General features: G+C 38.5%; 1 protein-coding gene across 2 annotated transcripts in view; it reads left to right on the top strand.

The window, feature by feature from the left end:
* Positions 1-16,234, top strand: part of LOC138855224 (ran-specific GTPase-activating protein-like) — a 117,744-nt gene extending 101,510 nt beyond the window's left edge. For both annotated transcript variants that reach the window (XM_070103444.1, XM_070103445.1), the window contains exons 4-5: positions 6,609-6,792; positions 9,339-16,234. In XM_070103444.1, the coding sequence (XP_069959545.1) occupies positions 6,609-6,792; positions 9,339-9,559 (405 nt within the window). In that variant the 3' untranslated portion in view covers positions 9,560-16,234. The remainder of the gene's footprint in view (positions 1-6,608; positions 6,793-9,338) is intronic.
* Positions 16,235-22,366: the final 6,132 nt, after the last annotated feature.

Raw genomic sequence — 22,366 nt, 5'->3', positions numbered from 1 at the left:
TTTTTGTGAGAATAAAAATTCAAAATGGAAAGCAAAAGAATGTAAGAGGTGCATGGGGACGTGGCTAATGAACAGAGAAAATGTTATTTTAGTGCCAGGAATGTCTCTTGTTTATTCTGGACCCTATTTGGAAATTGGCATCTTTTGAAATTTGTGTGAAATTGGCAAAATTGCTAAATTCTGACCACTGTGTTGGATAGTTGAAATCAGTAAATGGGTGGTTTCTTGTACTCATTCGATGGAAAAAATGGAGTTCTAGTGAAATAGGTATGATTTTTGTCTACTAGTACACTAGAATTGGCTGAAAATAGGGCTCAAAGTGGGCAAAATCGCTGATGCGTAAACATCATCGAGACCGCTAACTTCGCAAGAGCATGATTCCATAAGTTTTCCATCAAATTTCATACTTTTGGTGTCATTATGATCGGGAAAAGATTCTCTATCTTTTCATAAGAATTTTTTTTTTTTTTAAATTTGGGGGACCCTGAGACAAGTCTCTGAGAGGGCCTGTGGACCCTGAAAGGGTTAAATGTCGTATATTACGTTAATATACACATTTTCATTAATCCATCCATGATATTTTTTTCAAAATTATATAATAAACACAATACATAACATAAAGATGATAAATACACCCCACAGCAGAAATAAATGAACATAAATATGAAATGTGGTAGCCAAACTTTTACGAGTGATGACAAGAATAACATTTTCTCTGCTCCAACATCAGAGAAAATGTGTTACTGTGGGTAACTGTAGAAAATTATTCCTTTTGTATGTAAGTAAGTTTATTCAGGTATACACAAATACAGTTACATAGATTATCATACATAACAAAATTTGTGTAGAGAACCTAGGATAACCCAAAAAAGTGACTTACTTCCATTGCCTTCACTCAGAGCATAATTTCTTGTAAAAATGGTGTTACATAAGAATGGGAGTGTTCTCCTTTATTTATTCTACCTTATCAATGTAAAGACAACTTGTACACAATGTAACTTGTACACAAACCAGACATGTACACTTTGCTTACATAACTCTGCGCCTGTCCTCCCTCATGTCCTCATTCTCTCTCTCTCTCATTTATTCATTTTATCTCGTTTACTCACCTCTGACCCTACATTAACCCTTTGAGGGTTTCGGACGTACTAGTACGGCTTACGACCCAGGGTTTTTGACATACTAGTACGCCTAAATTCTAGTGCCCTCAAATCTAGTGGGAGAAAGCTGGTAGGCCTCCATATGAAAGAATGGGTCTATGTGGTCAGTGTGCACGGTATAAAAAAAATCCTGCAGCACACAATGCATAATGAGAAAAAAAACTTTGACTGTTTTTTTGGAATAAAACAGCAACTTTGCACTGTATTTTCGTATGGTATTTATTGTTGTATTCTAGTTTTCTTGGTCTCATTTTATAGAATGGAAGGCATATCATAGAAATTGAGATGATTTTGACTGGTTTTACAATGAAAAGTACCTTGAAATTGAGCTCAGAGCAGCAGAAATGTTCGATTTTTACCAAAGTTCAAAAGTAAACAAATCATGCCAAGCGTCCAATACACATCAACTGGTGAGTCTAATATTCTTTTGCAAGTGCGCCAATATGATTCATACCATTTTTTACACTAATGCAGTAGTCTGCATAACAGTAAATCTTCAATTTTTGGTGAGAATAAAAATTCAAAGTGGAAAGCAAAAGAATGTAAGAGGGACCTAGAGATGTGACTAATGAACAGAGGAAATGTCATTTTAGTGCCAGAAATGTATTTCTTGTTTGTTCTGGACCCTATTCGGAAATTGGCATCTTTTGAAATTTGTGTGAAAATGGCAAAATTGCTAAATTCTGACCACTGTACTGGATAGTTGAAATTGGTAAATGGGTGGTTTCTTGCACTCATTCAATAGAAAAAATGGAGTTCTAGCGAAATATTCATGTTTTTTGTCGACTAGTACAGTGGAACTGGCCGAAAATGGGGCTCAAAGTGGGCAAAATCGCCAATCCATAAACATCGCTGAGACCGCTAACTTCGCGAGAGCATAATTCCATAAGTTTTCCATCGAATTTCATATTTTTGGTGTCATTATGATCGGGAAAAGATTCTCTATCTTTTCATAAGAAAAAATTATTTTTTTTTTTAAATTTAGCCAACCCTGAGAATGAGTCTCGGAGAGGGCCAGTCGACCCTCAAAGGGTTAAGACTACAAATATTTTATGGTAAGTAATGAGTGAACTGTAAATGCATTTTATCGCTCTGGGATGCTTAAATATCATAGAAGAGTATGTATGGGTGGAATGGCCTGGTATGGTAGCCTGGCTGACTACCATATATACCACACTTGATTTCTTACAATAAATACTACTCATCTCACCCTAGATTAAGACTACAAATATTTTAAGGTAAGTAATGAGTGAACTGTGTGTGTATTTTACTTTGTTATTGTTTTTTTTATGCCTAGTTCTATTGCCAACTTAATATATGTTAGTGTAAACTTGTTGTCTAGTATTTAAATGCATTTATAAAGGAAAAAAAGGGGTGTCCCACTTTACGGCGGTAGCCTGGAACCTAACCTGCCGTATGAATAGGGCCCTACTGTATCTGTCTCGCATGTGTTCCAGGGAATACAAGTCAAGGGACTTCAACTGTTCCCAATAATTTAGGCACTTTATTGTACTTATACGTGCCTTGAAAGTTTTCTATATATTCTCAAGGTCTGCAATTTTGCCTGCCTTGAAGGGGGCCATTATTGTACAGAAATATTCCAGCCTAAAGAAAACAAGCAATTTGAAGAGAATCATCATGTGCTTGGCATCTCTAGTTTTGAAGGTTCTCATTATCCATCCTATCATTATCTTAGCAGATGTGGTAGATGCATTGTTGTGATCTTTAAAAGTGAGATTCTCTGACATCACTCCCAGGTCCTTCACATTTTTTTGCTCTAATGTGTGGTTGGAATTTGCTTTATACTCCGATCCAGTTTTTATTTCCTCAAGTTTTCCATAGCGAAGTATAATTGAAATTTGTCTTCATTGAACTTCATATTGTTTTCTATGGCCCATTTAAAGATTTGGTTAATGTCTGCTTGGAGATTTGCAGTGTCTTCAGTGGATGACACTGTCATGCAAATTTGGGTTATCAAACCATACCATGGACGGGGATTGAACTCATGGCGAGCGAGTTGTAAAACTCCAGACCAGTCCCTGCCTATGGTATGGTTTGTTTGCACTCATGTCAATATGATTTCGTGAGTCTTGGGTATCATCAGCAAAGGAGGACAGAGTAATGTGGCTTACATCTTTCTTTCAGATAGGAAGATGAAGAAAAGCATGGGTGTATCTTGTGGGAAGAGAAGATTCCCAATTTGCCAGCGAACTTTTTGCTACTGCATGGCATGGTTTTCCCACAATGCAGTGCGGGTACCCTACTATTTTGGGCAACCCATTCTCTAGGATGTAGGTGGCCTAGCCATTTCAGGTTAAATTTGAAGCTGCTAGAATTTTAGCATGGCACTATGGCACAGACCTGCACTGCAAACCCTTAGTACTATGGCAAAGATTGCTAAGTGGTTAATGTTTTGAATGAAACTTGGGGCAGTGAGTTGGTAGACTGTAAACCATGGAGGTACTACTGTCTTGTCACATTAACCCTTTGACTGTCGCGGCCGTATATATACGTCTTACGAGGTACTGTGTCTGACGTATATATACTCATAAATTCTAGCAGCTTCAAATCAAGCAGGAGAAAACTGGTAGACCCACATGTGAGAGAATGGGTCTGTGTGGTCAGTGTGCACCATATAAAAAAAATCCTGGAGCACACAGTGCATAATGAGAAAAAAAAACTCCGACCTTTTTTTTTTTTTTTTTTTTTTAATTAAAATGCCGAATTTGTGGTCTATTTTCGTATAGTATTTATGGTTGTATTCTCGTTTTCTTGGTCTCATTTGATAGAATGGAAAACATATTATAGAAATAGAGGTGATTTTGATTGATTTTACTATAAAAAGAACCTAGAAATGGAGCTCAAAGTAGGGGAAATGTTTGATTTTTGCCAATGTTCAAAAGTAAACAAATGATGTCATTGTCCAATAAATGTCCAACTAGCCATTCTAATATGCAGTCATGAATGGGTTGATGTTATTTATATAATTATTACAGTATTGCAGTAGTCTGCATAATAGTAAGTCTTCTATTTTTTGTTTGAATAAAAATTCAAAATAGAAAGCAAGAGTAATATCAGAGGGGCCTGGAGACATGACTGATGAGCAAAGAAAATGTTATTTTAGAGCCAGGAATGTCTGCATTCTTCATTCTGGACCTTATTTTGAAATTGTCATATTTTTTAGTTTTCGTGAAATTGGCCAAATTGCAAATTTCTGACCACATTATTAGGTAGTTGAAATCGGTAAATGAGCAGTATCTTGTACTCAATCGATAGAAAAAATGGAGTTCTAAAGAAATAGTTATGAGTTTGGGCAACTGGAACAATGGAATTAGCCGAAAATAGGGCTCAAAGTGGGCGAAATCGCCAATTTGTAAATATCGCCGAGGTCGCTAACTTCGCGAGAGCGTAATTCCTTCAGTTTTCCATCAAATTTCTTTTTTTGGTGTCATTACAATCGGGAAAAGATTCTCTATCATTTCATAAGAAAAATTAATTTTTTTTTTAACCCTTTGACTGTCGCAACCCCCAATCCTGAGGTGTCTTCCTGAAGGTGTCGCAAAATTAAAAAAAAAAAAATTTCTTATGAAATGATAGAGAATCTTTTCCCGATTGTAATGACACCAAAAAAAACGAAATTTGATGGAAAGCTGATGGAATTATGCTCTCGCGAAGTTAGCAACCTCGGCAATATTTACAAATCGGCGATTTCGCCTACTTCGAGCCCTATTTTCGGCTAATTCCATTGTTCCAGTCGACCAAACGCATCGCTATTTCTTTAGAACTCCATTTTTTCTATCGATTGAGTACAAGAAACTGCCCATTTACCGATTTCAACTACCCAATAATGAGGTCAGAAACTTGCAATTTGGCCAATTTCACGAAAATTAAAAAATATGACAATTTCAAAATAAGGTCCAGAATGAACAATGCAGACATTCCTGACTCTAAAATAACATTTTCTTTGTTCATCAGTCACTTCTCCAGGCCCCTCTGATATTACTCTTGCTTTCTATTTTGAATTTTTATTCAAACAAAAAATAGAAGACTTACTATTATGCAGACTACTGCAATACTGTAATAATTATATAAATAACATCAACCCATTCATGACTGCATATTAGAATGGCTAGTTGGACATTTATTGGACAATGACATCATTTGTTTACTTTTGAACATTGGCAAAAATCAAACATTTTCCATACTTTGAGCTCCATTTCCAGGTTCTTTTTATAGTAAAATCAATCAAAATCACCTCAACTTCTATAATATGTTTTCCATTCTATCAAATGAGACCAAGAAAATGAGAATACAACCATAAATACTATACGAAAATAGACCACAAAGTCAGCATTTTAATTTAAAAAAATGGTCGGAGTTTTTTTTTTTCTCATTATGCACTGTGTGCTCCAGGATTTTTTTTATATGGTGCACACTGACCACACAGACCCATTCTCTCACATGTGGGCCTACCAGCTTTCTCCTGCTTGATTTGAAGCTGCTAGAATTTATGAGTATACGTCAAACACGGTACCTCGTAAGACGTATATATATACGGCCGCGACAGTCAAAGGGTTAAATTTTGCGACACCAGGAGACACCTCAGGATTGGGGGTTGCGACAGTCAAAGGGTTAATGTGAAATGAAAGTGTGTCAGACATTTTGCATGCTGGCAGGATAAATGATCTTTTCTTTCTGTCTCATGAACAAGTAAATCATATAAATTTTTATTTGCATTTAGTATTCACTACTCTGTTTTCCTTTGTACAGTATTTCATAATACAGTTTGTACTGTAGTTCTTAGTTCTATTTTTATTTTCTTGCCCATTTAGGAGGCCTGGTCTGAAATCAATTTTTAGGGATAATGATCGTGGAACCATTAACAGATGATTCATGGAATTGGAGCTGCCTTTTCCTTACTTAAATCAAGCATGATTGCCTTTCATTTCCCAAGCCTTGTATGTCCCCTATTGATTTAGCACTTCCCGATGAATATAGTTTAACAGCCATTACATGTAACTGATTTGAATGATAGGGGGCTAGAACTTTCAGCAGGGTTTTATGAGTATTTTGCATCAGTTAGTGGTGATAAGTGGTATATGGTTTGATGGGCTGTTGGAGTGTAGGGTAACATATATGAAGGTACTCAGGGAAACCAATCAGCCAAACTTGGATGCAAGAGTGGAAATTGCAATGCCTGCACTCAAATGGTCAAGTTTGGATGTCGCAGTGTGAAGGATCATTTGAATTGTGACATTTGTTCACTTCTGGCAAGACAATTATTGAGTAACTGATGGTGAATGGATTTCCTCTTTTGGGTCACTCTTCCTCAGTGGAGGACAAGCAGTGTGCTAAAAAAAAAAAAAATTTTTTTTTCTGAATTCCATGTGATTTTTTAATTTTTTTTTAGTATATAATCCATGATTCTTTCTGTATTTTGCATGTCAGGTTCGTTTGTTGATGCGACAAGACAAGACGCTCAAGATCCGTGCTAACCATTATATTACACCATACATGGAGCTGAAGCCAAACTGTGGTAGTGACCGAGCATGGGTGTGGTCAGTAGTGGCAGACTTTGCTGATGAAGAACCAAAACAAGAACTCTTTGCCATCAGATTTGCAAATGCGGAGAGTGAGTTTTTTCACTTTTTCATACCTCATTGGCCATTTCCCTATGATGTTAGTGTTCCAGAGAAGAAAACACATTCACCTTCTTTCTATCATGAGAGCTATTGAATGAGTGTTTGTGTAGTCTCCAAAAACCCACATTTAGGAGAAGAACCCTATGATTCAATTTATCTTGGACCAAAGAAATTTTTCAAGGGGTGGATCGGTAAGCCAGCAGAAGGTTTCGGTCAGATGGCTCAAGCCTCCAGTCGAGGGTCATCATATGACAAACCCACATCAGGAAACACTTGCCCTGTTTCCTGATAAACCTTACCTAACCTAGAATTCCTTGCCTAAGTATGGGTTTTTGGTGAATTATTTTGCCTATGGTATTGTTTTTTTTTCTGAGTGTACAGGAATGTGATGTGTTCCCTTTGTCTATACTAAATGGTTATAACTATGATCATAACTTTTAAAGGGGTGGACTGGTAAGCCAGTGAAAAACCTCAGTCAGATGACCAAAAGCTCCAACAGCAGGTCATCATCTGACCAAGACCCACGTCAGGAACCATTTGTCCTGTTTCTTGACGAACCTTACCTAACTTAACCTTTGTCTATCTAGTGAGACAGACACTGTTGGCAGGGTAACTCTTAATGACATGATTGTAACAAACTCGCTGAATTGACATTTTGCCCAGGACTGATCTTTACTTTATATAATATGTGAATATGTGAAGGAATTCAAGGATTACATAGAAAGTGAAGAATTTAAACCTGAACAAGTGTTTAATTGTGAAGAAACAGGCCTGTTTTGGAAGAAAATGCCAAGCAGGATCTACATTAATCAAGAGGAAAAGGCACTCCCAGGACATAAGCCTATGAAAGACAGGCTTACTCTGTTGATGTGTGCCAATGCTAGTGGTGATTGCAAAGTGAAGCCTTTATTAGTGTATCACTCTGAAACTCCCAGAGTGTTCAGGAAAAACAATGTCCTCAAGGCTAATTTATGTGTGCTGTGGAGGGCAAACAGTAAGGCATGGGTCACTAGGGACTTTTTCTATGACTGGTTACACCATGCATTTGCCCCCACTGTGAAAAATTACCTCCTGGAAAATAAATTAGACCTTAAGTGCCTCCTGGTGTTAGACAATGCTCCTGGTCATCCTACAGACGTGGCAGAGCGACTTTCTAGGGACATGAGCTTCATTAAGGTTAAGTTTTTGTCTCCTAATACCACTCCTCTCCTGCAGCCCATGGACCAGCAGGTCATTGCAAACTTCAAGAAACTGTACACAAAAGCTATGTTTGAAAGGTGCTTTGTAGTGACCTCAGAAACTCTATTGACTCTAAGAGAGTTTTGGAAAGATCACTTTAGCATCCTCAATTGTGTAAATATTATAGGTAAGGCTTGGGAGGGAGTGACTAAGAGGACCGTGAACTCTGCTTGGAAAAAACTGTGGCCAGAATGTGTAGACAAAAGGGATTTTGAAGGGTTTGAGGCTAACCCTGGGAATCCTATGCCAGTTGAGGAATCCATTGTGCCAGTGGGGAAGTCCTTGGGGTTGGAGGTTAGTGGGGAGGATGTGGAAGAGTTGGTGGAGGAGGACAATGAAGAACTAACCACTGATGAGCTGCTAGATCATCATCAACAGCAAGAGGCCAGACCTGAGGAAACTGCTTCGAAGGAGGGGATAGAGAAATTGAAGAAGTTGCCTACTTCAAAGTTTAAGGAAATGTTTGCAATGTGGCTTAAAGTGCAAACCTTTTTTGATGAAAATCACCCTGACACAGCTACTGCAAGCTGTGTTGGCAACCTGTACACTGACAGTGTTGTGAAACACTTTAGGAATGTTATAAAGGAACAGGAGGTACAGGCCTCTATGGACAGATATGTTGTGCAGCAGAGGTCCAGTGACTCTGAAGCTGGTCCTAGTGGCATTAAAAGAAGGGAAGTAACCCCGGAAAAGGACTTGCCACCTCAAGTCCTAATGGAAGCGGATTCCCCTTCTAAACACTAACACCATCAACACTCTCCCCTCCTCCCATCCCATCAATCATCACCAGATCTTCAATAAAAGTAAGTGTCATGTAACTGTGCATGTCTTCTTCAGTTTGTGTGTATTAAAATTAATATTTCACGTAAAAAACTTTTTTTCAATACTTTGGGGTGTCAAGAACGGATTAATTTGATTTCCATTATTTCTTATGGGGAAAATTAACTCGACTAACGATAATTTCGATTGACAATGAGCTCTCAGGAACGGATTAATATCGTTGGTCGAGGGTCCACTGTATAGGCAAATTGGTACTTCTCTAGGTGGAATTGAATTTTTTGATTTTTCAGCCCAGTTGCTTTACATGAGTAGAGGCCAGTAATATAAATTAATACAATTAATACAAATTAATATTTTGGTCTGTCCTGGACTGTGTCAAGCCACTTGACTTAATATTGGCCCAGGATTTGCTGAAATGTCATCTACTTTCATCTCTAATTTGTTTGTTGTGACTTGTTCCAACAGCAGAATTGACATTTATTTTTAGCTTCCAATATTGTTTTTTCCTACTCTCTAGATGCCCGTATCTTTAAAGAAGCATTTGACGAAGCTCGAGGTATTGTAACTGTGGCGGAGGTTAAAACGAAGGAAGAGGAGCTAAAGAAGAGTGATGATAAAAAGAAGGTGGAAGTGAAAGCTGACCAGACATCCAAATCCACAGCAGAAGTTGGAACAGCAGATGTTGTTTCCAAAGAAATGGAGAAGATGACTGTGAAGGATGAACAGACAAAGGAATAAAGCAAATTATGTGTTTTGTACGAAAGTTATCATCTTGGTATCTTGTTTATACTGCAGAGCTTTGCTTGTCTCATTAACATTCAATTTTTTTAATTGCATTATTTTTGTGTAGATACCATCATTCCATATTTTATTTAGATAGTATTTACAAGTGATCATTATTGAATGTGTGTTTTTTGTTTTGTTTTCTTAAATGATGTGCCTTGGAGGTCTTCATTGGTGAAAGTTCTCTAGAATGAGCTGTGATCAGTATGCATGGTGAGCTGCTTCAATGTGTGTAATGATATTGAAACAATAAGCATGGTGTAATGGAGTATACAAAATGGTGAATGTTCATTTTTAATTAGAATACAAGACAGTTACCTTTTTATATTGAATTTTGTTGGCAGCTTCAGAGCTATTCTCTAAAAGTATGATGAATGCAAAAAGTATCTCAGCAGCAAGGTGATATCAGGTGCTCATAACACTTATTCATTAATTACCATTATGTCTGTGAACAATTTTTTTTTTAAATTTCTGAAGAGTTTACCTTGTACATTGAAAGGAATCAAAATGCCCTTTGTAAGCTGAATACGAAGGTGTACTGCCAACAGTAATGAGAAAAGACAAAGGTGGAGAGAGAGATTTTGTGACCGTGTTTTTGCTCTGAGTAGAGCTTTATTATTGGTTTGATGAAGCTCTATGTTCACAGTTAAATGTTGTCTCAACAAAAGCTCGTTCTGCAACTTTTATCTTCACCTTCATACTCAATGGCAGTATACCATTTCATCCTATTTGAATACACATTAGAATGTGTTCACCTTTACAGTATATGGTTCTCAGTCAAGTTTGAAAATGACGATCTTTATCCCAGTTTGGCACTTTCACCTGGTGGGGAGGCACACATGGAGAAGATGGGTTCCCAGCCCTATCTCTCCCTCCTTATTGCTGGAGAGTCAAGGTTGTTTGCACCACTCTTAAGCCTCTTATAATGGCCCTCTGTATACACTTTTATGTAATCATTCACTTTTCATTTGCTGTTTGTTTTTGTAGTCTTGTTAGAATAAATACAGCTTTAATATCTGTAGTTTTTTAAGGAGGCATTTGCCATCCAGACAGTCTATTCTAGATAGCAAATTTAAGCATGAAAAGTGAGCTGTAAGCAGGTGAGCTCTCGAGCTCGTATTATTTTCCTGTTGAGAGGCTAGTCTCAATTTCAGTGAAGTATAAGATCTGATTATCACAATTAACACAAGTTATTTTGTTTTGTAATCTTTAGTTGCCTGCTAAAAGCTGATTTGCAACTAGTTAAGCAATGATTTAATATTTTAGCAACCTAAACAGAAATGGAAATACAAGCATGTTGTTCACCCAACTTTTTTGTTCATTCTTCACATACAGCACAAGTGTTGAAGAAACACATAAAGCAAGCTTTTATTGTTATGTTGTTCCAATAAGCACTTGCCTTTTCTTTAATATTGTCAGCAGTATGCTTTTGTATTCACTTCTCTTTGTCCCATTAACATGTGAGAAGACAGGTAAATCTTTCAAATTACTACTTACACTTGGTTATTTCAGGAGCAAGGGGCTAGTAACCCCTTCTCCTGTATACATTACTAAAGTTAAAAAGAGAAACTTTTGTTTTTCATTTTGGGCCACCCTGCCTTGGTGGGACACGGCCCGTGTGTTTTTAATATTTCTTAGTCCTGCAATATTTCCTTTCCAGTATAGAAGGCCTGGTCTAAGACCATGCTGTGAGAGCGATGATCTCTGGAACCATCAGTAGATATCTGTTAATAGTTCTGAGAGGCATCACTTCTGCAGCCCAATCACATTTTTTTTTTTTTTGTCACTAAGTTGATTGTTATTTAAATGGTTTACTGGGATTTCATTTTATTTGATTAGGTAATCCAATCTTTCAAGATTTGCAAGATGAGCTTCAAGAAATGTTGGGATGAGAAGGGTATCGTCCAAGCACTGCCTTCATTGCTTGCATAGTTTTTCCATAACATTTGCATATGGCTGTTACATGCTCACCTATTTGCATTGTCATATAATTCATGTTTTAAAGTAGTGGTTTACCAGTTATTTCATTGATTTCTTAGTTGGTGATAGTTATAAAGAAATCTGGTGTTTAAGACTAGAGATGGTTACTTATTTCTCGCTCATTTTTCTGGTTCTCCCTCTCTTCGCTCTTTCTTTTTCTTTATCATCATTTCTTCTCTCATTTTCCTTCATTGTTGCTACTGTCTGCTTCTTCCCACATCCTTTCATTCTCAGTCTCTTTTTCCCACTCCTGTCTCACTCCCCTTTTCATTTTTATTGTCTCTCTCCCTCCCTCCCTCCATTTTAGTTCTTTACAATCTCTATAATATCCTCTGACCCTCTTCTCGTACATGCATACATACATGCATGCATACATACATACATACATACATACATACATACATACATACATACATACATACATACATACATACATACATACATACATACATACATACATACATATATATATTATATATATATATATATATATATATATATATATATATCTTTCTTTCAACACACCGGCCGTATCCCACCGAGGTGGGGTGGCCCAAAAGGAAAAACGAAAGTTTCTCCTTTTACATTTAGTAATATATACAGGAGAAGAGGTTACTAGCCCCTTGCTCCCGGCATTTCAGTTGCCTCTTACAACACGCATGGCTTACGGAGGAAGAATTCTGTTCCACTTCCCCATGGAGATAAGAGAAAATAAACAAGAATAAGAACTAGAAAGAAAATAGAAGAAAACCCAGAGGGGTGTGTATATATGTGCTTGTACATGTATGTGTAGTGTGACCTAAGTGTAAGTAGAAGTAGCAAGACGTACCTGAAATCTTGCATGTTCATGAGACAGAAAAAAGGACACCAGCAATCCTACCATCATGTAAAACAATTACAGGCTTTCGTTTTACACTCACTTGGCAGGACGGTAGTACTTCCCTGGGCGGTTGCTGTCTACCAACCTACTACCTAGGATATATATATATATATATATATATATATACACACACATACATACAGTATAAATAAATAAAACACGCACACACACAAATACACTGACTACATTGTATACTGCATCATCAGTGTTAAAAGTCATCATCATCTCTCATGTTTAGTGTACTGACAATCCAGTGTGAGGGTAATGTGTGTGTGGTAGCAGAGATGGTAATTGTTCTGGCTTGTTCTGCATTACATGATATGCACCTGCTGTACCACTGATTTTTTTTTCTGTGGTTATAGAATGAAACTACTGTGTTTTGCAGTGCCTCAAATAATTTGAAAGTAGCTCTGAATGTGTGACATTGTGGGAGACATTGGTGTGGTCTCTTACAGACTCGCCTCGTGTAACCTTCAAAGTGGGGACTTTGAGGCTGGAGAAGGCCTCTTGATCCAAGGAATTAGAACTGCCCTGTTGCTTGGATCAAGCAACATACCTTGCATCACAATAATGAACCCAATCTGATGTTACTATGCAATGCTGGAAGGGGTGATGTAATACCCTACAAGGCACTGAAGAATGAGAGTTTCATTTGTAACTCATTTCCCTATATCATTCCATTAATTTGGAATGAAAGTAGAACTTTACTTCATCCTGGGGTTTAAGTATAGGCAGTGGTAAATACTAAATGGGTGGAAAGTAAAGCACTGAGTAGATTACCTACTGAAGAGGGTCTCTTGGCTGAGGTTGAAATGCTGTATACAGATCCTTTCTCCTCCATGTTTTTCTGTCTATGTGGGATTTACCTGTTTATTGATCAGGTTTTGAGATGTTTTACGATAAAAGTAATTTGCTTGCCACTTTGCAAGGTGAACTGAAGAACTTATCACCTGCCAACTCAGATTTGTAATTGCACATGCTTCATCCTTGTAAACACATGGACAAGCATATACAGTAAACCCTTTCATAGTGCTTTAGTTACATTTTTGGAATCTGTTATGTTACAAAAAGTGAAGAACATAACTTGCTTCACATTCTGTTAGTTTTTACTTGAAGAATTTGAAGAGTACAAGAAGGGTTAACCCAGGAAGTACAGTGCCAGCACTTTTGTAGGCAAGGTGGGATGGTACAGTCCTGGAGGTGGGTAGTACAGTGAGGTTCATCACCGGACACACACACTAAAAATATAAGCCACAGTCCTTTAGCAAATTACATCAAAACTATAGAAATTCCCCACACCTAGACCAAACACACACACACACATCGAAGATTGTAAATGAATTTCATAAAATCAGAGTAAACCAAAAATATTAATACAAAAATGTGGAAGGCAGTACAAGCCGAGCCACTCAGTATGTCAGCAATGTAAAAATAAAAGCCGCATTTCCTTAGCAAATTATACAAAACATACAGGCACTTCCCACATTAGGAAAAGTAATAACCAAGAAAATAGTGTCTGGGATATGGAGACAGCTGCCCACTTTGGTTTTGGCTTCCAGCAGTATTGCCAGCCTGAAGATTTCTGTATCTAACTCTTCATTATGCAGCGTAGATTGTCTGAATTCTTATTTGGCGTCGTCATTGCTTGTAGGGCTTATTTGGTGGAGGATAAATGAAGGAGTATTCTGCATCACACTAGTCCGAGTGAAGCCAGTGTTAATAGGTTAATGGCACACCTCTGCCTCCTCAACATATTACTGCTGTGTTGGTAGTATAAGTAAACTAGGCAGCATCTGGCAGGAGAGTTGTCCATATATACATATTCCATCATTTTATTAAGCAGCAAAATAAAGATTAGCTTGCCTTGCCTAGCACGGTGTGGGGAATCTACAGAATATGGAGTGTGCAAGCAGTTGCATTTATTGCACTGCCATCATGATCATATTAAATGAGTTTAACAATTTGAGAAATATCACAAACTCTTGGGAATTTATAATTAATTTATTTGTGACTGGATGACACTGTATCTGAAATTAAATAGCATGTGAAAAGGTTTTCATAATACTTGTTACATAATTTGGGAGGCACTTTTTCAATCGCATTTGCAAAAAAAATTGTGGTACATACATAGAATAGCTTTATAAGAACTTACTACACTGGACTTTTGTGGAACCTTGATATAAATGCACTCTGAATATTCCCTTCAAACCTTTTATACAGGTGTTTTATATAAATTAAACATTTGTAAGTTACTGTATATACATTTTTGAAAAGCCAATTAAGGAAAACCACTGTCTAGGTGGTGGGACTTCTTTTTCCTCGGCAAGAAGAGCTGCAGACAAGGGAGACACTGCTCATGACCCAGCACATTTTACACCTTCACACTTTACTACCCAAATATCACAAGTTATTTAAGTTATTTAGGTTTGTGGCATGCATTTTTAAGATATTTCCCTGTGATATCAGAATTTTTGGTTGTACTTTCCAAAGTGTCAGTATAAGAGGGTTTACTGTGTACTATACATTTCTTGATACACAAATCCTGTATGCAGTATACATTGTATGTTGTGTATTGTTTAGAAAGTTGTTGAAATACACATAGTAAGCAGCCTACAGTTTTGGATATACAGTACATGCTTTTAATCTCGCCTGGATATGACAGTCATTTATAATAATTTCTTGAAAGTTTAAAAAGACATAAAATTGACATCTTGTACATTGGACAAGGGATGTTTAAAGATTGTCATTTTTTTTTTTAACACTATGTGCACTAAGACATTAATTGTTGAGACATGGAATATTAATACTATTGCTGTTAATCATAAGTGGAAATGAAATCTAATTTGGACATATAGTTAATACTTCCCTGGGCATGAGGACACAATATGCAGAACAAGCTTCTGTTGGGACAGTGTTTCACGGTAGAGCTTTATGCGGAATAAAATAAAGCTCTACACTGAGCTAATCTTTTCCAAAAGCAGCTTTTCCTGCTTATAATCTAATAACCATATGTGTCAGCACTATGCCTGCACATCCAGTTAATACTATCCCTGTTTACTGTACACCATAAGAATGAATGTCTTAACTATTGTGTACGTATAGTGTGAGAAATTGGGCTTGTTTTATATATCTGTCGTGCAAGTGATATGGCCTAATGTAACACCTTATTTTGTAAATACAGGCAGTGGTCTTATTTTATGTATGCATAGAGACTGGAAGTGTTATGATAAAAAATTTAATATTTGACAAAATGGACTCTCTGAACAGCAGTGTAGTATGGTGTATTATATACTGTATTTTGGTGTTGGTCATTATATTATAGATCGTTTTTAAATACTGTACCTTTCTACGGGAAACTTCCATTCATAGTGCCTATGAAGTATCATTGTCAAACAATCTCATTAATATTTTGGGTCATAATCATTAAAGTCTAATATTAGTAATATCTGGCTTGTGTTTACACAGCAGTCAGCCAGTTGGGCACCAGTATTACTGCTCACTAACATCGAAGAAAAGCAGGTTCAGAAGTATTCCTTCATATTGTCTTGAAGGAGTGTGAATACCACAGATTATCATAGCATCATGTGTAACTATCCTCTGGGTGTGTTTTTATACAAGATCTTATATAGACCATATCTTCATATATTAATTGGTACTAAATAATCAAAGGTAATTGCATGTTGCTTTGAAGCTGTGATTGGGTTTGGTGCTTCAAGAGACCAACCCCACTTAGGGGCATAGAGTAACCTGCTATTAAACAAAAACAAAGATTAGCACGTTTCATTTTCCACTGAAGAAGAGGAAGTTGTATTGAGTAATTGGTCATCCTTGTGGTTTATGAGCTTATACTTTCAACCCTCCATCCTTTTATTCCATCAGTGCTGGGTTACCTTAGTCTTGTAGCAGGGTTTGACTGCTTTCACTGAATAAGCCCTACATGTCCTCTCCCACACCCCTTCTTTTTTTTGTTTAATCTATCTCTGATGTAAATACTAGACTTTTTAACAAAATTTGGCTTGTATCTTATAATTTATATTTTACTCTTGTACTATCCCCTCCCCTCTCCCCACCTTAACTAACCCTCACACTCCTAACCAAACATTTCTACTTTCTTACATACCTCCCTGCAGCACTGTATGATCCATGTGGGTTTAGTGCTGATGTGATATTTATTGCTATTTATTTTTATGGTTTTTTATATTATTGCCTTAACTAGTGTCTAATACTGCACTCAGCATGTGTTAGTGAATCTGTTTTTATCTTTTTGTTATCTCTTCTCGTCTCTTGTATAGCACCCAGGAGGCATGAGTCATCCTGGAAGTGCAAAGAAACAACACGAGCATAAAAATTTTGATGTTATGAAGAAAAATGAGACACAAGTTTAAGTGCCAGGAATGTCTGCATTATTTATTCTGGCCCCTATTTTGAAATTGGCCTTTATAGAATTTTGTGTGAAATTGGCCAAGTTAGTGAACAAATACAACGTAAAACTTGGAGAGCAACAGTTCTTATCATAAGAACATAAGAAAGAAGGAATATGACAACAGGCCTACTGACCCATGTGGAGCAGGTTCATGGCTTCCCCCTGGATTAGCTCAGTGACCCACCCAGTCTGGTCACCTCCACTCAAGGAGCACAGCACCATACCCAGCAGCACAAGCTAGTCAGGTCAACTCACACCCACCCACACCCACTCATGTATTTATCTAACCTATTTTTAAAACTATACAATGTTTTAGCCTGAATAACTGTACTTGAGAGTTCGTTCCACTCATCCACACTCTATTACCAAACCAGTGCTTTCCTATATCATTCCTGAATCTGAATTTTTCCAACTTGAAACTATTGCTGCGAGTCCTGTCTTGGCTGGAAGTTTTCAGCACGCCATTTACATCCTCTTTATTTATTCCTGTTTTCCATTTATACACCTCAATCATATCCCCCCTAATTCTATGCCTTTCGAGAGAGTGCAGATTCAGGGCCTCAGTCTATCCTCATAGGGAAGATTTCTGATACATGGGATCATCTTTGTCATCCTCCTCTACGTTTTCCAGAGCATTTACAGTGGACCCCCGCATACCGATGGCATCACATAACGATTAATCCGCATACCGCTTGCTTTAATCGCAAAAATTTTGCCTCGCATACCGCTTAAAAACCCGCTCACCGATTTTCGTCTGAGACGCGTCCAATGTGCGCCCTCAGCCAGCCTCACATGTGCCGCCGGTGGCATTGTTTACCAGCCAGCCTCCGCGGTAAAATCCAAGCATACAATCGGAATATTTCGTATTATTACAGTGTTTTCGGTGCTTTTTCTGGAAAATAAGTGACCATGGGCCCCAAGAAAGCTTCTAGTGCCAACCCTACAGCAATAAGGGTGAGAATTACAATAGAGATGAAGAAAAAGATCATTGATAAGTATGAAAGTGGAGTGCGTGTCTCCGAGCTGGCCAGGTTGTATAATAAACCCCAATCAACCATCGCTACTATTGGTGGTACAGCTGCTGCTGCTGCTGCACTGTCAGCTGCTGCTGCTGCTGCTGCTGTAGCATCGTCTGCTGCTGCTGCTGCTGTAGCATCGTCTGCTGCTGCTGTAACATCGTCTGTTGCTGCTGTAGCATCGTCTGCTGCTGCTGTAGCATCATCTGTTGCTGCTGTAGCATCGTCTGCTGCTGCTGTAACATCGTCTGTTGCTGCTGTAGCATCGTCTGCTGCTGCTGTAGCATCGTCTGTTGCTGCTGTAGCATCGTCTGCTGCTGCTGTAGCATCGTCTGCTGCTGCTGTAGCATCGTCTGCTGCTGCTGTAGCATCGTCTGCTGCTGCTGTAGCATCGTCTGCTGCTGCTGTAGCATCGTCTGCTGCTGCTGTAGCATCGTCTGCTGCTGCTGTAGCAGCGTCTGTTGCTGCTGTACCACCGTCAGCTGCTGCTGTAGCATCGTCTGCTGCTGCTGTAGCATCGTCTGCTGCTGCTGTAGCATCGTCTGTTGCTGCTGTACCACCGTCAGCTGCTGCTGCTGCTGTAGCACCGTTGTTGGTGTGGCTTATTGAGAATACCAAGAAACAATTAACCCCAGAGGATTTGCCACCCAGGATAACCCAAAAAAGTAAGTGTCATCGAAGACTGTCTAACTTATTTCCATTGGGGTCCTTAATCTTGTCTCCCAGGATGCAACCCACACAAGTCGACTAACACCCAGGTGAACAGGGAAAAATGCCTGGAACTAGTGCTCATATTGGTGAATTTAAAGCCAGCAAAGGTTGGTTTGAGGGATTTAAGAATCGTAGTGGCATACACAGTGTGATAAGGCCTGTTCTGGAAGAAAATGCCAAACAGGACCTACAGTACTCAGGAGGAAAAGGCACTCCCAGGACACAGTGTCTCATCAGTCATTGCTGCATCTTCAATAAAGGTAAGTGTCATTTATTCTTCATTTAGTAGACTAGTACATGCACAATATATACTGTGCATGTACTACTCTACTATTGTGCATGTATCCTTCTCTTTGTGTGTAGGAAAATGTATATTTCATGTGGTAAAATTTTTTTTTTCATACTTTTGGGTGTCTTGCACGGATTAATTTGATTTCCATTATTTCTTATGGGGAAAATTCATTCGCATACCGATTATTTCGCATAACAATGACCCCTCTTGCACGGATTAAAATCGGTATGCGGGGGTCCACCGTATATCCATTCTGTAATACGGTGACCAGAACTGAGCAGCATAGTCTAAATGAGGCCTAACCAAGGATATATAGAGTTGAAGAACAACCTGAGGACTTCTATTATTTATACTTCTAGATATGAAGCCAAGAATTCTGTTAGCTTTATTGCGAACACTAATGCACTGTGGTCTTGGTTTTAGATTACTGCTAACCAGAACTCCTAAATCCTTTTTGAAATCAGTAGTATTAAGATCTACATTATTTAGTTTATATGTGGCATGGTTATTTACCTGTCCAACATTTAGAACTTTGCATTTGTCAATATTAAACTGCATCTGCTACTTCTCTGACCATTGCATCAGTCTATTCAAATCATCCTGGAGTGCTCTAGTGTCCTCGTTAAAATGAATTGGACGGCCTATTTTGGTGTCATCAGCAAATTTGCTTATGTCGCTATTTATTCCTTCATCTATCGTTTATGTAAATTGTGAACAAGAACGGGCCCAACACTGACCCCTGAGGAACACCGCTTGTGACGTGCCCCCATGCTGATTTCTCCCCATTTATGCAAACTCTCTGCTGCCTATTTGTCAGCCATGCCTCTACCCAGGAAAAAATTTCTCCTCTTATTCCGTGTGCCTTAAGTTTCTTCAATAGCCTCTGGTGTGGAACTCTATCGAAAGCCTTACTGAAGTCCATATATACAATATCATATTCATTACCATGATCTACCTACTCAAACACCTTAGTGAAAAAGGTTAGTAAACTCGTAAGACAGGAACGCTCCTTTGTAAAACCGTGTTGAGATTCATTAATCAATCTGTACCTATCAAGATGGCTATGAATTGCTTTGGCAATTATTGATTCCATTAATTTTCCCACTGTAGAGGTAAGGCTTATTGGTCTATAGTTCGAAGCCAAGGACCTGTCACCTGCCTTGTAAATAGGTATTACATTTGCCATTTTCCACTTATCAGGCACTATGCCAGTTTGTAGTGATATGTTAAAAAATTAGCCAAAGGTATGCTAAGTTCCTTTTTACATTCCTTTAATACCCTTGCAAACAGTTCATCAAGACCTGAGGATTTGTTAGGTTTTAGTTCCTCTATTTGTCTGAGGACCATGTCACTAGTTACCACAATCGTGCATAGTTTATTATCATCCTGTTGTACATAATCTTTTATTTCAGGAATATTGCTAGTATTTTCCTGGGTGAAAACTGAGGAAAGTAGGTATTGAGAATCTAACACATATCCTTATCACTGTCAGTGATCTGACCCTAATCTTATTTCTGTACTTTTCTGTATCAGAAAAATAGTATAACAATGACAACAGAAAGGGCTAGGTTGGTCAGTAGTCAGTTTGTGGTGGTAGAGGGAAGGTAGAAATAAATGGTGTGGGTAGTCCTAAAAGGAAGACAATAGTCAGTAAGTGTAGGGAGTTGCAAAGGGTGAGAATGTGAAGGTAAAGAAGGCAGGTTGGTGTCCATTCCAGGTTTTTGTCTCAATAAAAGCATATATGGCCTCAAGAGTTTCTGAAGACAAGTAGCAGGAAGCATGGCACATAAGGCAGAAGACAATGAGGAAAAGAGAGATATTGGCAGCTGTGAGGAGTGGCAATAAGTGGGTGTGGATGGATGTCCACAACAATCAGATGCACAAGGGCAAAGGGAAAAATCACAGAGGGAAAGTTAAATGATGGCAAGCAAGTAACTACGGGAGTTTTGGGCCTTTGAGATTTCAGAGATGGGCCCAGCTGTGAGAGAAATGGCAGTGCTGTATAGCCCTTGTGGCTTAGCTCTTCTTTTTGATTATAATAATAATAATGTGAAATGGAAAGTAGGGAGAATGAGAGATGGTGAAGAGTTGGGGTCATCAGAATGAGGACTGCATAAGGGTTAGACAGGTGTGACTAGAAGAGGGGGCATTGAGCTACTCTGGAGTAGGACCCCTCAAGGAAGGTTCCTTGATGTTGGTGAGGGGCTCTTGATTTAGGGAATTGGATCTGTGCTCCAGTTTCCCAAATTAAGCCTGAATGCCTTCCACATCCCCCCCCCCCCCAGGCACTGTATAATCCTCTGGGTTTAGCGCTTCCCTCTTGATTATAATAATAATAATCTGGAGTAGGAGTAAGGAGTCTCTTGAAGATGGAGTCGAGTCACTGCTATAGCATATGAAAGATCCTCTCTTTGAGACAATGGACTTTGTGTTCTCTGAGGCAAAGAGAGCATCAGTGAGAATGTGCAAGGAGAGTGTCTCCAGTTAAGGCAAGTGGGGGCAGGATTGATTGTGATCTACAATAGTCTAGTGACCAAAGTACCAACAGTGTCTGCACTGTTGAGGGGTAGGGAGCAACTCTAAGTGTTGGCATGCAATATATGGAAGGTCCTGTAGTTGAGGGTTAAGCAATGTTGAAAGGATAATGTCTCTGGGCAGGGCAAACATAAGTTTCCACTTTGATGACTGGCAGGTTTTGGAGCTCAAGTTGCTCCTGAGTGTCCAGGCTGCATTGCATTAATTTTTGTATGAGGGATGAGGACAGTACCACATATTGGAAATGAGAAAGGAATTTCTTTATGTTGTAACAAGTCTCGTCAATAGAGTGGAGGAGGGAAAGATTATCAACTTGTTTAGCGAAATTCATAGCAACAATGTACATCCCACTCTTAAGGACATGTTTTGATCTATATACCTCGTGAATGCCATGGTAGTGGCTGAAGAGAAAAGAATTTTCAGTCATTAAGTAACAGCTTGGAGGGAAAGAGTTTTCAGGAAGTGGGTTTCTTGGGGTAAGAGTGAGGAGTGTCAGGTTTGCCAAGTATGAGTTGAGGGCATTTGGATTATGGCTTCAAGCCAATCAGTCCTGTGATGTGTGACCAATTCAAAAATCAACATGCTATTATGGAAGAAGCCAGGTGTATGGTCAAGCAAAGTGAAAATCAGAGGTATCAACAGGGTCAGCCGTAACACCAGCACTGGAGTCAGGCATTGAGGTGTTGCCCAAAAGCAGTGGGTCGGGGTTAAGTGAGGGTGCTGTAATGGTAAGAGGCCTGGAAGCAGACAAATCATTAAATGGACTATTTATGAATTTAGGTTCCTTTTATAGTTTTTGTTACATAAAAAGGGGCAGCTCAGAAACAAGACTGCATAACCCCCTTCATATCTATGAGCACGTATATCAAGTGAGACAACTCAGTCAACAAGAGATGGGTGACTGGAAACCTGTCAAGTCATATCC

This window comes from Cherax quadricarinatus, chromosome 85 (genome assembly GCF_038502225.1).
Source record: "Cherax quadricarinatus isolate ZL_2023a chromosome 85, ASM3850222v1, whole genome shotgun sequence".
NCBI classification, from domain to species: domain Eukaryota; kingdom Metazoa; phylum Arthropoda; class Malacostraca; order Decapoda; family Parastacidae; genus Cherax; species Cherax quadricarinatus.
Note: the sequence above shows the minus strand (reverse complement) of the source record. Positions and strands in the feature narration are given on the sequence as shown.